The sequence below is a fragment of the Drosophila novamexicana genome, unplaced genomic scaffold (genome assembly GCF_003285875.2).
Source record: "Drosophila novamexicana strain 15010-1031.04,08,12 unplaced genomic scaffold, DnovRS2.1 tig00000193-arrow-pilon, whole genome shotgun sequence".
Classification (NCBI taxonomy): Eukaryota; Metazoa; Arthropoda; class Insecta; order Diptera; family Drosophilidae; genus Drosophila; species Drosophila novamexicana.
Window position 1 is genome coordinate 706,389 of NW_020824787.1, and position 18,555 is coordinate 724,943.

Below are 18,555 nucleotides of genomic sequence, written 5' to 3' on the forward strand. Positions count from 1 at the left end.
TTCACTTCGCTCAAATCAAAATGAAGCGCTTAGTTAATATATCAAATTTTAAAAAGTCGATTTAAATATTAAATTTAATTAACAAAAATCATCAAAGCGATTTTCAATATATTTACATTAATATTTATGTGTTTTTGAGCTAATTTAAAATGCAATAAGAGATAGCAATTACTTTAATTATGTAAATTAGACGAATTAGTGCATATATAAATTATATAGCATATGAAACCTCTATTTAAATTATTTCAAGAGTTGCGTTACTTTTGCTTTCACACAGTTTCTCGACTTCAGAGTAGGCCTGGCCCGTATAAGTTGAGGAAGTTGCCACCACCTACATAAATGTATGTCAAATTCTGCTATTAAAAACTGGCCGAAGGGCGCACCCAATAAAACTTACCAGTTGACATTCCCAGTGCTCCCAGCAGCGTTTGGTCTCTGCAGCAGCTGCTTCTGGCTGGACGGGCTGATAAATGCTGGGCAGCAAATCAATCAAATGTCTGTTCGGCAGCGCTTGTACCAGCTGTCCAGGGCCAATGTCACCCGCATGTTAAAGATGCGGAATAAAAACTAGTCTATGAAATTGTATAATTAGATTAATAGAAAAAGAAATCCTGTGAAATGTGTAAGTATTTATTATTTATGATTAAATGCAAATCAGAAACTGTGAAAACTGTAATAAAAATGCCTGTTGAAATTAAATTTTATTAAAAGTAGTTGTTGCTGCTGATTACGAGCTCATCAATTCGTAATAAGCTCCATTTGCTGAGCTGGGGAATAACAAAAACAAAAAAGAAATTAAATAAACGGAATTTACATCAAAAAATTTCGTTCATAGTTATTTAAATATGCCATGTTAAATGCTGGAAAAAATTAATTGCAATATTTATGTGAATTATTCAGTAAGCTGCAAATTAAAATCAATAGATTAATTATAATCATTGCTGGCAGCTTCTATGAAGGCGTTCCCATCCAATCCTCCAGACCAAACCAAAACCAAACTACAACAGAACACGTCAGCGCCTGCGAAAGAGAGAGAAAGAAAGAAAAAATGCCAAGAGAAGCTGCCGGCTAGAGGCGAGCCACATTATGTACTAGTATGTGTGTATGGAATATCTGGGATTAAAGTTTGGCGTACGGCGACGTCGCCACTTGGGATTCGTGATGGTGCAGCATAGTAAGCAGTGTGCTGTAGTCATTGCAGCCCAACCAGCAGATACCCAGTAGTACAAAAAATAGGGTTGTTAGCCTAACATAGACTCATAAATTTCTAATTACATATCCTGGCCTCTTCTTGGAATGTCTTGGGTGAAGAAATCTCCTATCATGCTTATGATATTCAAAGAACTTTCATCAATAAGACTCTTTTCAGCATGGGACCCTGAGAGTTGCATTTGTCGAGCTGGGTATACAAAATATCCTAAAAAATACATCTAAAAGAACAGCATGGCCAAACACACTACTGCATTGGGTGGGGGTTAGAACAGAAAAAGAAAATGAATAAAATAAAATAAAAGAAAACATGAAAGAAGTGTAGCTTGCAAAGTATATAGAGAAAAGCTAAAGCTCAGAGAGCAGTGCCCGGAGTCAGGTGAAAATGGATTCTGAAAATTGGGTTAATTGATGCTTAGTGTTTTGCTAGTGTGTGTGTGAGTGTGTAGGTGTGCTGTTATATATATACACATAAGAGTTGGGGTGGCTGGGCGTGGTTATTTAGCTAAAAGTGGCTAATAGTTTTTTGCCAAGGCAACCGGCCAGTGGCCAGCGGAAAAGGAAACCGGAAGTGCGCACAAGAATACACACACACGCACGCAAACATCATGAAATTGCCAAAATGGCGGCGTCGCCTCGATTTTGGTCGGGGAGTAAACAGTTAAACAGCTCAGCTCTACATGTAATTAGCATTAAACCATTTGTCGAATTATACACACCGGGACTGCCCAGTTCCGTGAGATTGGCATTCAGTGCGCCCGGCGGACCACTCAACGCAGTGCTGCCACCCGCACCCATGCCAGGGGCAGAGCCAGAGCCGGAGCCGGTGCTGCTGCCACCGCCTCCTCCGCCATTGCTGGTCGCAATGTCCAGCGCCCGGCAGACGTCGCTGTGGCCGGACAGCAGCAGCAATAGCAGCAGTTGCTGCATACACGCCCTAAGCGACCTCATTTTGCAATTTGGTATTTTGGCAATGTGTTTGTTGTATTCCAGCACCGGCATCAACATGTTCCATTTGTTGTTGCTTGACTGTGCGGCTCCGTTGGCGCCAATTGTGAATTCTCTACAAATCAATTGGACAGAAAAGAAGAAAAAAATTGTATTATCAGGTGAAAATGCGTTAGAGATTTTCGCTGTGTTTTCTATTTGATTTGATTTTAGCTGATTGTTGGCTGGCGATTGGCGTGGTTGGTGCTTCACTTCATTTTGGTTGCTTTTTAAACGGATTTTTGTTGCAAATGTATCTTTAGGATACAAAAATATTTTACAGATACAAAAGTATCTCACTTAAAATACTGTTGTGTACTTATTGACGCAGTAGTTGCACCTTTTCTATTATGTATCTCACAGATGCAAAAGTATCTATTGGAGCAAATTTGTTAAAGCACTTTATTTTGATTGGATTTTTTACTGTTCAATTGCAGCGGTTGCTGCAATAACACTTTGTTGAAAATGTATCTCTAAGATATATATGTATCTTACTATGCAAAAGTAGATTGACTACTTAACTGCTCTTTAGCACTTATATCATTGTACCTTTAAGTATTTCAGTTATTTATGTATCTCAACTGCAATTATTTTTCACATATAGAATTGTATTTGGCTGCACGAATATAGCTGCCTTGGGCCTTTTGGGCTTTCGACTGCCTCAAGCTGCACTTGTCACAATTGTATCTTGCGGATACAAATGTATCTACGACTTCAAAATGCACTTTTGGCACATAAATTCACTTATTTTATGCACTGCACGCCGCGTATTGTTTTTTGTTTTTTTTTTGCTTTTTGTTTTAACGCGACACACCCTCGACGTTAATGTATCTTGCAGATACAACTGCAAAAATTGCAATTGTTGCTGCAATTGAACCTTGCTTGTGGGTTTCCTTTTGTCGAACTGGATTGCACGTCTCTTTTAAATGCTATCTTACAGATACACAAATATAATTCGTTGGCGCTTTAAAAAATATTGATTTTTTTTCGTTTTGTTTATGGCATACAGCTCCCCCGTCCGTGTTATTATTGTTGTTGTTGTTGTTGTTGTAGCTGCCGTTGTTGTTGTATCTTGTTTAGCTCCTTCTTCAACTTGTATCTTTGTTTATATTTATGCATTGCACTTGCGCCCAACTGGCTCTGTCTGCTTTTTGTTACATTTATAAATGGTTTAGAGCACATGTGCTGTACACACTCACACACACACGCACAGCTGTGGCTACAATTTGTAACTGTAGCGCATTTATAAATGTGGCTCGCAGCTCCTTTCGTGCCGCCGGCTGGCTGCTGCCTTGGCTTTTCCCTTTTCCTTTTTACATTTTCCCTTTTTCCCTTTGTATGCTGAAAATGTTTACACGCTCAACAACTTTTTGTTGGTCGTCAACAAACCATCAAGCGTTCTGCTTGGCTCCTCGCAGTTGCCTTCTTATCAGCGACGTCTTCGTCCTGCGGTTCCTATTCGATATGCTTATATGGCTGTATTTGATTTGTGCGTCTCCTTTTTTCCTTTCCTCGTTTTGCTGGAAAACGTGCTCACACGCGGTTCTCTTGAATTTCAACAGCAGCTTTTGTTGTTTCAGTCAATTGACGTATTTTAAAAACGCATAAAATTGCTTTATGTTTGCCTTTCCATTTTGGGCTTGTTTCTGCCTCACACTCACAGCGCCTGCTGCTGCTGGTGCTCCCATTTTCGGCTTATCCGCCCGCCTGGCGTCAATTTATGCAAAAGGCGCCGTTTCCAAATGCTGCCAGGCATATGACAAAACTCTCTCACTCCTGCGCTCCGTCTCCAAGACGAAGAAGAAGTTGGAAATAAATGCAGCTGCAGTCGCTACTCAGCGTCTTTGTCTTGCTCGCGGTTAAGTATCTGTAAGTGGTGCATAAGTGGAAAAGAAATGTTATTGATGATTTATTTGCATTTGGCATTGATATATGCTAATGTTTTTCTTCTTCTTCTTCCTCTTTATTTGTTCTCTTTGTCATGACTGTCTGTCTGCCTGCCTACCTTTCGCTCGCCCTAACTCAGTCTGTCTGCTTTCTTGCCTGATCTAACAGCGGAAAAGGTTGAGAATTTTGTTATCTTTCGGACTTGCCCTGCCGCTGCGCAGCTCTCTGTTCGTTGGTTTTTCAATTTTTCACGCACGCTTCGGAAAATTATTATGGCATTTTTAAGTCATTTTTATTTGCATTTCGTGATTTCGTATAGACAGATAAGCCGCAGAGCCGCTAAGACCATTCGGTTCGCTTTGTAAGTGTACGTGTTTCTCTCTCTCTGTGTGTGTATGCCTGTGTGTGTGTGTGTGTGTCAACTCAAATATTTGATTTAATTCCTCTGACATATAATTAATCACTCTGCACCTTTTACAGCAGTCTCCAAAAAGAAACGCAGATAGAAACAACATAGATACGACCCCATTGAGTTGCCCCCGGGCTCTCAGAAAAGTTGTTCGACTTGCGTTTATTTGTTTATAATTAAATATTATTTGGCAGCCCAAATGAGACAGCCGCTAGAGCAGCCGAGTGGCATTTATCAGTCATTTCGACTCACTTTCAGCTAGTTCCATTTCGTTTCGTTTCGTTTCGTTTTTTTCCTTTTGTTTTTTAATGAGTTACAAATTTGGTTTTTTCAGTTGTTTAATGTTTAATGGCTGACAGCATTATAGATTAGCGTCCAAAAGTTTTTCTAGTTCGCCCCGCCCCTGCCCGGGCCCTGCCTGGGAACTGTTTTGGCTGGCGGCTATTTTTTTTTTCGGTTACTTTTGTCGTCTGGCTACTTGGTGGGTCTGCGTCTCGTTTCATTTCTGGCTAATGTGTGTGTTTTTTCTGGGCTAATAGCCGACGGTCTGCTAGCCAACTGGCCACACATCAACATGTTCTGTTTTTCGTATTTGTTGTTTTCTTCATTTTTGGCTCGTTAGAAATGTTAGTTTACGAGAAATTGGTAAAAGTTGGCAGCTAAAATGGCTGATTTGATTAGGAGCTTTTAATAAATGAAAAGTACTAGAGCACATAACTAATTAACATAAAAATAATACATGACTCTTAAGCAGACATGGATAAATTGCTACAAATTACAAAATTGCATTGTTAATTCTACTCTTAGCTAAGCTAATTAAAAACTGTATAAAAACTATAAATATAGAGGCCCAATTGGTTTCACCCAGTTTATAGACCCGGTAATCCTAGCTTTTAATGGAATAACTCTAATTTATCTGCAAATAATTGAGAAAACAACACAAACTAACAAAACAAATAAGTAAAAGTTATCTACGAGAAATTATGAAAGAGGACAATATTCATCTCGATTAGGTTTTAGATAAGTTATAAAGCAAAAATATGGAATCTATCTTTGGTAATTAAGATATCCCAGTCTTTCAGGCAAGAAGAAGGAGTGTATTGATGTTGTGTTGTATTAATTGTGAGTCAGTATAATTTAAAAAGTTTAGTACATAATCTGGAAATGTCAACTTTCTTTTCGCCATGATATTCAGTACAAAACGAGCGAAATCTTAATTCATTATATCATACCTTTACTCTAATTTTAAATTTCAACCGAATTGTACGCATTAAAAATGTATGCGTACTATTTATAGCAAATTTTCCAGGTACGACAACCCCTTTCTGCTGTCTGATGGAAAAGTAAAAGACAACAACGTGTACCTGCTAACAGCCCGAATCCACCTGAGTACCTTAGTTAACATCCCCATTATGCAGAAACACACACACACACGGTTGAACGATTAGCATATTGATAAGCTTAACCATATGTAGATTTCGCGTGCCTCTAAAAGCCTGCCACATGCCACATTAAAAATTCATATGCTCAACCGTCAAGCGCCGGGGAGCATTTGAATTTCAAGTGCGCAGCCGTTAAAAGTGTCAAATTGGCAAAATGACGACAGTTGCACAATAAACACAACAAAACACAACACACACACACACACACACACAGACAAAATGAAACAAAACGAGGCAAGAACGAAATAAAAAAACATTCGGAAAACAAACTTTGACGCCTATACTATGCTACTTATGTACCGGAGAGTTCATAAGAAATTGATATCATTTATCAAAGTGACGCACACAGAAACGAATCGAGCGAATCTTGTGCGTTTGTGTGTAATGTATATATAAATATATACATATATATATAGAAACTTTGGCAAATGAGCCAGCGAGAAGCGGGCACATAAATTATGCACATGGGAACAGGATACTGAGGGGCGGAGGTGGCAGCAGGCGTGGCACACGCACAATTCAATTGAATGTGAGCAGTCGAACGGGACCGGCCACAAAAAGTAGTTCATTAAAGAGGCTCCAAGTGGCATTTGCATAAAAATCCAAAGAATAAAAAACAAAAATATAGCCTACAAAAACTTTGAGCAATAATCAGCACAGATAAAATGGTTCGCATATCCTCAGAACATAACAAAAAATATTTAAATTAAAATAAACAAATTGAACACCCAACAAGCAAAATAAAGGAAGCAACAAAAATTTGAATAAAACCCCCAAAAAAAATATAATAATAATCAAAAAAAATTTTCCACTTGCGAAAACTTCAAAAGTCAGCAACATGCAACATGAATATCAAAATCCGAGCAATAAAAAAGGAAGAAAAATAAAGTTCCACGCCGAGAGTCGAAAACTCAATACTCTTACCCACAATATAGAATACTCTTAACTTAGTAATATTATGGAATTTAGTCGTAGATTCTTTCTATTGTATGGTAAAATAAAACTGAAAAGATTGTCAGGTTTTGGGCAAGCTTGTATTATGAAAACTCTCCCCCTTAACTTCGATCGTCCTGAAAATGTTTGCATATAGGATATTTATTCGATCCAGCTTATTTTCAGATATGCTCTGCCTGCAGCAATAAGACGTATCTATTCTAAATTTTATCATAATACATTTGGGTAGGGTATTAAAAAGAAATAAATTGTACACGTATAATGGGGCAAAGTTCGATGATGTTGAGAGAAGTGCTTTGTACTCGGTATTTATATTTCATGGAACGAGTGCAGCAAATCAATGTGCCAGGCAACAGCAACAACAAGTTGCGCGCGGAGTGGATGGTAGGAGCAGGGGGGTTTGTGGGGGGTTAACTATGCGCAGCGTGTCAGGGCCAAATTCTGGGAAAAGCGCTTCACACAGCCCACTTGGTAATAAAAAAATATTTTCAATAATAAAGTGTATTAAGTTGTGAAGTGCACACAGATACACCAACACACACGCACGCACACACAAACAAATACACGCCCTGTTGAGTCGACTGCAAGTGAAAATAAATGAAATGTGAACCAATGGAAAAGCTTCGAAAAGCAATAAGAGTGAACAAATTGTTTTGTTTTCTTGTTGTTGTTGTTGTTTTTTTTTTCATATACAAAACAAAGAAATATGAAAAATGTATAAAAAACAAGAACTTGTTTCTCTGTATGCTGTATGTATGTATGTATGTATGTGTGTGTGTGTGTGTGTGTGAGCTGCGTGTAAATATAAATATTTTTTCATATAGGAGCAGAGAGTTACGACCATGTCACGACTCTTTGGTTGTTGTTTTTTAACCTCGTAATTGCGCAGGGTAACAATGTTTGTGGGGTCTTATAGGTCAGAGCAGGCTCTCACTTTCGGCGAATCAAATTAATCGATAGTTGGACCAATCGATAACTACGATAGGTCTACAGTTTTCCCTCAGAATGTCTATTGCTTTGACTATGGACCATAAAATTATTTAAAAGGAGAACTTTTTTCAAAACTTCAATCATTTACTTAACGCTCATCCGTAAAATCCTTCTTAATGCTTTGAATCATGAGTTATTTTAAGAAAATTGCTTTACAGCATATCTCAAGTCGAGCATTCTCAGCCAGGAGCAATCACACACTTGTTTGTAACAGTAACTGTGTATCTGTGGCTGTTTTCCACGAATATGAAACGAATGCATGAATGTGTCAATGGCTCAAAACGATTTATACAGCATATTAAATTCTGACATCAATGTTTGATTGTGCACACACTCACACATGCATATATACATGAATGCATATGTATATGAAAAGCAATAAAAGGAGCACGGCTCTCTCTTTCTCTTTCTATCTTTCTCTCCCCCTCCCTCTCTGAAGCGCTTTGTCAACAAAAGCTGAAAAATGTTCGTAATGAAATCAAATAAAGTGTAGTCGACTGTGACATTGCAACAGCAACAGCAACAACTGCTTCTAATAGATTTATACAATTTTTAACTGTACATGAAATGACGTTTTCGACCACTGGACACAGCAGGCACTCACGAAATTGAAACTCATTTAAGTTTCTTATTTTCACTAGCAAAGAATTTGTTTGTATCAACTTTTAATCAAATTCGATTCAAGTGCAGCTTGTCATGTAAGTTGTATGCGGTCAGCTGTTGTTGTCGTTTCTTCTTCTTCTTCTTCTTGTTGTTATTGTTGCTTTTGTGTTTGTTTTGTGTGTTGTTTCACATTTAAAGAGATTACATGAAATTGAAGTGGTTTCTGTAGCGCTTTACTCAGCTGCCTGCTCTGGTTTGCTTTGGCTCTCTGTGTTGCATGACCTGCGGCCATTGTGTGGTATTGCCACCAAGAAAATAAAAAAACAAAACTGAAGCGAATCGGATTTGCTTTGTAGCCGCAGAGTTGATGGATGGGCCTGGGATTAGGGCTGAACGCGTGCAAGGCATGCTTATGGGCCGCCGAGAGAGAGAGAGAGAGAGAGAGAGAGAGAGAGAGATTGAGCGGGAAATGCGAGAAAAACAGCGTGAAAATTACTCAGCAATGAAAGGTGTTACCTTGCGGAATCTATGAAACAGCTGTTTGTTAATGGCGTAAATTTTTTTTGTTGGCGAAAAAAAGTCCTAGAGAGCACGAAACCTGATTGTTTGCCCTCTACTCTTGGCAGACGATTTATAGACGATTAGACGATAGTTTCTTCAAATACGAGCGCAAAAAGTACATCACATGTAGTCCTGCAAAGACACTTCTTTGTCCAGTGAAAACTGTGTACGGTGTACAGCGACTATCGGGGAGAGGGGAATGGGGAATTGTGAACTGATTTATAATGATATGAGCAAAAATGTCCGTCCAAGATGGGTGGCCGCCGAAGAAGAGTTCACTGTATTTACCATAACACTTATGTTAGTTAAATTGTAACAACTTAACTAAATTTGTCGATACAACGTTCATAAACGAAGCATTTCATAAATTCCAAAGATTCACTCAAGTACTACTTCTATTTTATAATATAGTAAGAAGTGCAACACCCACATTTTGTAACACTATCATAAATATTTACAAATTCTTAAAGGCAATTCCCAAACATTAGCCTTGCAGGAGCTTGGAAAACAGTTCGCTTCAACATTATAACGATAAAGCGAACTTTAGTGCATTAGCCATTCCGTTTGGCCGATCAGAGAGAACCCGCTAACCGAAAGCCCCAGCTCCGGTGTACTACCTCAATCTCTCTGGCTAGCACGATTTTGGGGGTTACGCATGCATTTGAAATAACGACCGCAAATTTGAAATTCCCTGTCGCAGTGTTAAGAAATACGCTGCGCGGATATGGCGACTGTATACACATATGAGGTACATAGATGCTGGGGCACGTGCTTTTGTGCATTTGTGGTGCACGAAAATTAGCGGAACGCGTTCGCCTATGCAAACAGCAAATGCTTGGAGCGGCGTTGCATATGCTAATTAAAGGTCCTAACTGGGTCACAAGACACACGGGCCCGCCAAATATGTAGGCGCAGATGATGACACATGCGGCAGAGGAGGCAAGGCACAACAACTAACGGCATTCTCTGCTGGCGCGAAGGCCTGTGGAGAGCTATCAATCTTGTTGCATAGCCAAACATAATTTATAACTGTGGTGCCAAACTCTAATGTCAAACTCAAACACACACACACACACTAGCGTAATGCTGGGGCGTGGCAAGTGGCAAATACACTCGCAAGCCCGCAAAGAGGGGGGTTGGGTGGAGGCGGGCAGCGATGCGTCGCTTTTAATGAGCCGCCAAAGCGTGAAAAAGCGCAACGCTGCCGTCGCCCAACGCTGATAATTATGAATGGAGCCAACTGTAAATCAACACAAAACAAACTCAACCCACACACAACCAACACACACTCACACCCACAGAGAAGGGGCAACGGCCATTGAGCTGTTAGTTGTGTGTGAGTGAGTGTGGAGGTCGCTGATGCGGCAGCTACACCCAAAAAGCTACGCCCCACAGGTAAGCAGCTTAATCGTGCTGCCCCTTGCTACCTGCCCCAACCTGCTGCACAACTGCTGCGGCTCTGTCGTTATCATTAGTTGCATCTTAGAGGCACTCAGCCGCTTTCAATAGCTTTCAGAAACTGGCAGGCAGCAAAATACAGCGCAAGTGCATGCGCACAGGGCAAGGTCTGGCGCGGAGCTGAAAGGGCAGGGTTTAGAGTTGGGAACTTGCAACGTTCAAGAGTAGAATTTTATAATTTATTGCCTTGACGATAGTGGAACAAATCTATTAAAATGCGCATATTAAGCCAAAAGCAGCTTAAGTAAATTACGCGCTTATGAAAATGGAAAAAACGAAGACAACAAAGAAAATAAAAAAACGTAACCCAAGAACGATGCTAAAACAAAAGTCGAAGACGGTTCGAACTGATGCTTAATGAAGCACTAAACTTCATAAAAAGCAGATAGGGGGAAAAAAAAAGTAACAATCGAAAAACTACGCGATGAATGACTGAACTTAAAATACTCTTAAACGTGGAATCCGAGATATGCAAGAGTAAATCAACATTTGGGCTTAACAAAAACGAAAGATGTGCGGCATAAAGTAGCAAGAGGTACGTTAATAATTATTGTATAAATAGTGTAAAATTGTATCTAAGTTGGGTATTTTATTTTACAATACATTTTTTATTTAGATTTCTTGAGATCGCACTTTCAAGCTCGTGCCTCTTCGATAGAAAACATATCGATCGACTTGTACAAATATCGATGGTTACAACTAAACTAAACAAACAACTAAAATTGATTATATTTATATATATATAGATTTGATTTTTGAATAAGATCTTAAATATAATTCCTATCCAAAGCTTTGTGCAGTTTGAAGTATATAACACTCTATAAACTATATATGCATGTGAAAATTATAAGATTGAATTTTTTATTTTTCAAGGAACTTTATTTGAACATTTAGCTGGCAATATTGCTCAGGACACACGGGTAAAATGTTTACCTTCATGGGAGCTATTTATTTTGTCTAAGATTTACCGTCTAAAAGCAAACTTAAATGTTTAAAATCGTTTGATAAAATTTGGCAATAATTCTAAAAGAGAATTTATTCATTCTTGGTAATTTCAGAAGTGCTTAGGCACGACTCTAAAGGGCAACGACTACTTATGAAGCATGTAATGCATTGAATTCCTGGAAATATGTTAAACTCCAATGAGCATTGATTGAAACAAATTTGCAGCAACTATAAACGATCCAACTATGATGAGCTTGAAGAACGGAAACACTTTTAATCGGACATAGCTAAAACAGACTGCAGCAAATAGTTGAGATACTTCAAGGGGCAAGTCTTCGCATATGATACGAGTAGCTGCTGCACGGATTTCCAAATGGAGCGCACAATAAAATTAAAGTTCGTATGGCGATAAAAATAAAAAATAAATTAACCAACAGCGCAGCAACAAAGGCCGAGCCATAAGAAAAAATTTATTTAATCAGGAAAGCCATAAATAATTAGTGGAGCTGAACGTTAAAATAAAATTGTAGCCGCGAAACGCAAGAGGGCAGGCGAGCGGCGGGTGGGGGAGACTGGGAACTGGGGGAGACCGAACCAAGCTCAGATTGGCTCAGAAATTGCTTAATTAGTCACGCTGCCCATCGGCTGTAATATGCGTAAATAATATATAAAATATGTGGCAAAAAAAAAAAAAAAAAAAAAACAAAAACAAAACAAAAAAGAAATAAATACAAAACAAATCGTATGATAAACGTTTGAGAAATTTGAGATATTACAAAAGATTTTTTTTTTTTGATGGGGAGCTCTTTCGGTTTTCACGTCTTTGTGTTGAGGTTCTTTATTAATTTGCGTGTTTCTTCGTGTTTTTTTTTCTCTCGCCCCATTTTTGTACCTGGGCGTCAGTTTATTTATGGCTTTGCATATATTAAAAAAATATTTATATATATATATATTCATACGAGCGAAGGGCTAAAACCAATTTGCGTAACAGGTTGTCGTGCTCTTGTTGTGTTATTATTTAATATCAATTAGAGGGGCCCCCTCTCGAATGTGCCAGCAGATTTCAAAATAACGACACGCATTTCAGTCGATTTTATTCATAACAAATGGCAGCAATTAGAACAATATGGCTAACGCGGCAATACTCCAATTTCAACGCTCTCCAATTTATATGCGGTCAAATTGAAATACGCTTTGAGAGCTTGCAGCACTCAACGGATGTGTGGCACGAGGCCAAATCGAATGGGAAGCGATTCGTTGATATTGATAAATGATCGCCTGGCTAAAGAGCTCGAGACCCACGGCTACAATTCATTCTACAAAGATCATTAAATTTGTGTGTTGCAATTGCCTGACAATTGATCTGCGACATATTTACGATATATTACGATATATTTGCCCAAGAATAGGCGAACGTTCCTGAATCTACATATGCTCATGTATGTCACACAGCGACTTTTATTCCCAATACTATTCGCTAATTCGTTAGTATAATTATTTGTGAATTAAAGAAAGACACTTATTCCCTCAAATAAGGGCAGAAGTAGAGCAATCTCGAACGCGATCTGCGGCGCCAGTGTCCTGGCTGACCCCATCAGCCAGGCGCCTCCAAAGGTTACACTCCTGCGAGCTACCTAGGCGAATCATCTAAAAACCCTACAGTATTAGGCCACGTCTTTAATCCCTTCATTGTAAATGTACCACAATTGTAAATACCATTTAAACTAACAAACATTGTTACTATACTACTTTATACCACAGTCTTTCGGCTGGCAGAGATCAGAATCGATCAGATATATTGATTCCCGCGCCTAATAAAACAAATTGGATTCTTAAAAGTAACAAAATGAAACAAATTCAAATTCACCTTATAACTTGTACCTTAAAATGAATAAAAATAACAAATTAAATCATTTTGAAAGTATAAAATTGAATAATACCAATTCATACCAAATTATGCTTGATCAAACTATCCCAGGCAAGAGCATTTTAAGACCTCAACTCACAATAATCCATTCTATTTGACTTTATTAATCATCTTTGATTCTTATTTTTTGCAACTAAAATCACACGCTATACTATAAAAAACATATTAAAACCATAATTTGCGCAGTCTACAAAATGGAATAATGAAGCGACCTCAGTAAAAAAAAATAATAATAATAAAAAAACAATTCAAATCAAATGCTAACCATATTATAAATTAGATTTAATATAATATTTTATAGCCAAATGCTGGTAAATACGCTGAGCTCTAGAGAATAAAACGAAAAAATACATTAGGGAAAAGACATTACAACGAAGATTAAATACTCTAAAATAAATTATTCATGTCAATTGAGAAACAACTTGAAGTAAGAAATTGAAAGATTTTGAATTGATAGTTTTTTTTTTTACAAATGTTAATTTGTTTAAAAGAGAAGTCTATGTTTAATTGTATTATTCATGAAAAGCATTTGCAAATCATAAAGCCCCTAGGAAGAAAGAGTATTCACAACTTTGGGCTCGTTTCGCATATTAAATAGTGCAGAAAATGTTCCACTAATTTGCGGGATAACTAATTAATGGGTTTTGTTGGTCGGTTTGTCGGTCCGTCGTGTAAACAACGCAACCCGACAATTTTGTGGCGTTTTCTTCCACATAGTTTACAACCATATTTTTAATAAATAAATTGATTGGACTCTAATTATTATTTTTATATTTTTTTCGCCTTTTCTCTAATTTGTTGTATCTATTGATTGGTGTAGAATGTGGTATAGAATTACGAGTAGACGATATCGAATTCGTTTCGGCTGATTGGGCCTGAAAACAGGGTGCACAAATTGTGCCCACTAATTGACAATTAAGCAGGAAATAGTTTGGCGACAACAACAAGCCAAATTGAATTGATTGATAAAAGCCATTTGTTGGGCATACTAACAGCGGATAGGGGAGGGGGCGTTGGCGGGGGCGGTGACCAGACATTCCAGAACTTGTGCTATGCGCACATACAAGGAAAAAAAGCAACCCGAAGAAAACTAAGCGGCTAACTGATTTTCCAAGGCAAAACTTTTAACTTATTAAAACTGCACTTGCCACCAGCCATGGCCGAGCCCGCTGCCACGTGCCCCGCTGCGACCCTCGAGCCACTCTTCAACGGAGGCGCTCAAGTATGTTGAACACGCGTCAAGTTCCTGAGGCAAAGTTTTGCGTCAACTTTTGGTATACTCCCACCATCATCTACCACTCGCAGAGACGGCAAGGCAAAGGTGAGCCTCAGAGTTCATTGGGAGTGTTTGGACGTCGTCTATGGAGCACTTTAGCGGCGCGTTTTCCGGCCGTCATTGACAATGCACGCCAGACAGGCAGCAGCAGCAGCAGCAGCAGCGAAAACAACAAAAACAACAACAACAACAATAATTCTAATTAAAGTTTTCAATTTGAAGTTTGGCTTCGCCCGCCCAAAAACTGTTATCAGTGAACGCAGCCTCAGTCGCAAACAAAGCAGAGGAAACAATGCACAAGCTGCCAGACAATAGAGACGCACAAAATGGAATAGAACAGAAGAGCAGCAAAATGGAGAGAGAGAGAGAGAGAGAGAGAGAGAGAGAGAGAGAGAGAGAGAGAGAGAGAGAGAGAGAGAGAGAGAGAGAGAGCAGAACGGAAGAGAAGAGTGCCCCGTAGACATGCGAGAATGTTGTGGTACTCTCCATATCCAAAAGGTCAGGCTATGTGTAATCTAATAACAAATAACTTCGGAAATATTAATCATATTCCATACGTGTGCCAGTGTGTGGGAGCATGTGTGTGAGTGTACGTGTGTGTTTCTGGCTACTAATTATAAATTTCAATTGTGCACAGACTGCGCTTTATTACACACAAAATCCAAAAACGCATAAAAAGTGCGAGCGAGAGAGCGATATGAGTTCGTATAAAAGACAGTGTTGGTGAACGGTGGGTGGGTTGGCGGTGGTGCGACGAGGCTTAATGGAGCCTATCAAGCGTGCCAAAGCCGCCGCTCAGGCTATTGAAGTATAGCAGAGAACTATGAATCATACAATAGAATAGATGAGATATGCCAGAGGCCGCTGCCTGGGCCGCAATGTCTGGCACACCGTTGATAATGATAATCAGCATAATAATGCACTTAACCGAAGAGAGAGTGCGAGAGATACAGAGAGAGAGAGAGAGAGAGAGAGAGAGATGGAGAGAGAGAGGGGAGGAGAGGGAATGGAGTGTCAGAACATTTGTTGGCGGTTGTCTGGCGGCGGCTTTTAGCAACAAACAAAAAAGTTGCACACACAGAAGTGTCCAGCGATGTGCGAGAGAGTTGACAAAACAAAATTAATAAGCCGCATTTTACACTGAGGAAACGTTTTGTATGTTTCGCAATTACACTGAGAAAATTGTAATATTTCTCAATACAAATTATTTATGTATAAATTGAAGCTAGTAAGCATTTACTGGTAGGCTTTAAATGTTCAGATCGAAGCATGCGGCCTTAACCCCAAATTTGTAATTTTAAATGAATGCTATTTATCATGGCACTTCAGGGATAATTTCATAAACTGTACTTCATATTTCCACATTTAAGGTCAGTTTGGGGTTTGATAGTATCCAATTAAAAAAAGTATTAGCCGCATATAAATACGAATTTAAACAGAGCAAAGGGCTTATGGAAATCAGCTGCGAGCTATATCAGGCCAAAGGACAATATTAACCATAGTTCAAACCATAACCTTTGATATTGATACATTCATTAATGATTAAGACCGTGTATTACTGCATAATTTAGATGAAACTCTGTTATGCGCAATACAATATCTTTCTAGCAGACTAACAAGTAACATAGCATATGCGAAGTTTTCAGTTTCTGACCCAAATGCTAAAACTCTTAAGATCTATTTAGAAATTCAAATTTTATGGCATGAAATCAAAAACTTTTTGATTGTATTTCTCAGTGTAATGGCCATGCCTCAGATTCACTGCCTGACGATGGGGGTGAGTGGGCGTGGAAGGGGGATATGTATATGACAGCCTTTTTGCATACATGTATCCCGTGAAGCTGCAACCAAAATGATTAAAAGCATTCGCCAAAATGAAGCCAGCAGCAGCAGCAGCGTTGACATACTCCATACCCGCAATGCCAACGCCCCCTCCGCTGTGCCAGGCTTCGACAAATCAATATTGGTTATTTTTGTATGCATGGCTTGTGGGCGTGGCTGTCAAGCAGGCAGCCAGGCAGCCGAATGAGACCCGTCTGCCCCCCCTGCCGTAATAATCATCAGCATCTTTGACGCCGCACGCATATTAAATAAACTTTGGCCAGGGCAATGGATAGATAGAGCGACAGATTCGAGCATTCGATACACTACACAATAGACAGGCCAAAAACAACGAGTGGCTCATGAAGTATCTGATAGATACGCGCACTCACAGATACTTGACTCGCTGCCCCACGCCGAGCTGCGGGTAAATGCATAAATAAGCTGAACGTTGGCGCTGTCAAAATTTTTGCCAAAGATTGAAAATGCAAAAGCAACGGAGAGTTTGGGAATTTGCGGGGCATGATATTGGTTAGGTGTGTGGGGATTATTTTATATAGGAATAGATTTGTAATTAACAGCAAAGTTCTGCGGTAGTTCGCCAGGCTTTGTGTGTGGGGGGGAAGCAGCTAGTTGACAGGCATTAAGTGCAGATAGCTAGTCATTGTCACTAGCTGCAGGTGAGACAGCGACTGGTATTGTCATTATTTGGCAGCCTGATAGATTGGGGAATAAATTACATTGTTAAAGAGCATAAGAGCTGAACAAAATTTAGAAAACGTTTAAAGTACACATACATGTCAATCGAATTATATGGCATTGGCATTGATGCTTTTAATTGACAGCTAACACGTTGAAAGCCAAATAACATCAAATGCAACACACCTGAAAATAGAGATAATTTCAGCTCAAATTTGTAGCACTCATTGAAATGAATTATTTTCCTTTAAAGAAGCAACAAATATGTTTCAATTTCAGGTTCTTTATAGAATCGCAGAGCTTCAAGTTTTTGTTTCTCTTATTTAAAAAATGTTTGAGGGAAGGATGTGTGTAAGTTGTCTTGCGAAGCATGCAAACATTTTTGTCCCGAAAAAGTTCAGAAATTGTTCGCTCTCGTTGCTACTAAACTAGGATTTTTCATTTGTGCAATTTTTATTGTTTTACATCGAATTTATGTTTCATTTTTAAATTACATTATTATTAATTTGACACAAGCCGACATGTCACGGTCTGTATGCACAGGAAACAAAAGCTTGGTGATATAGAGAAGAAAGGGTCTTAAAGCTATATTGTACAAAAAAATCTTCTTTAATTTGAACTTCTTATTGCACTGAATATTGAATGTTCTGTTCACTGTACAAAGCACTGTCATAAGTACATAGATATCTTAGAAGCTGCTGATTCACAAACATTTCTGACTTTGGACGTCATCTCTGGAAGACAAACACTGCGCAAAAACTGGTTTTCTGATTTTTTCCTCACATGCATGAAACATAATTATAAGTGATTAAGTTGTCGCAATGATACATTAACATAATAAATTAAATTTATATGGTTGCTTTTTTTTTTTTTTAATTAATATCTAAAAGCCTAAAGTACTTTGAATACTCTTAAAATATATGGAAATATAGTTTTTATGAGTCTGAAGTAAATTCAGATTGTTTAATCAAACAGACCCGATGTAGTTCATAGATTCAAAGCCCACGCATGCATAAATCGAATGCTTGATAAGCCTACTCTTCGGTCAACCAGCACCAATTAGAGCCTTACACAGAATACCAAGCAACAAGTGAACCAATCGAGAGCCCCAAATGCACGCTCATAATGCACAGTGTACAATCGACGTGTGTGTGTGCCGCTGTATGTATCAATGTAAAGAACCCATTGCAATGGCCACCAACAACCGACAACCAAAAACTGATAATGATTGTGGCCTGCGGGGCTGCCGGACCAAAGCCATGGCAATAACTGGCGTCTGCTAACCAATATATGAGTTTTTGGTGGGGGATGCCATGCACAACGGGCGCCAGCAATGGATAGAGGGAGAGAGAGAAAGAGTGGGAGAGAGGAAAGTGGTGTGTGCGGT

General features: G+C 38.8%; 1 protein-coding gene across 3 annotated transcripts in view; it reads right to left on the minus strand.

Annotated features, from left to right (window-relative positions):
* Positions 1–202: 202 nt before the first annotated feature.
* Positions 203–18,555, minus strand: part of LOC115759002 — an 87,455-nt gene continuing 69,102 nt past the window's right edge. The window contains exons 2-4 of one of the 3 annotated variants that reach the window (XM_030699810.1): positions 1,929–2,272; positions 398–1,020; positions 203–331 (exon numbers count right to left, since the gene is read on the minus strand). In XM_030699810.1, coding sequence (XP_030555670.1) covers positions 926–1,020; positions 1,929–2,217 — 384 coding nt within the window. In that variant the 5' untranslated portion in view covers positions 2,218–2,272 and the 3' untranslated portion in view covers positions 203–331; positions 398–925. Of the gene's footprint in view, positions 332–397; positions 2,273–3,585; positions 4,064–18,555 lie in introns of all 3 variants that reach the window. The other 2 variants (XM_030699809.1, XM_030699808.1) reach the window with 2 other exon arrangements.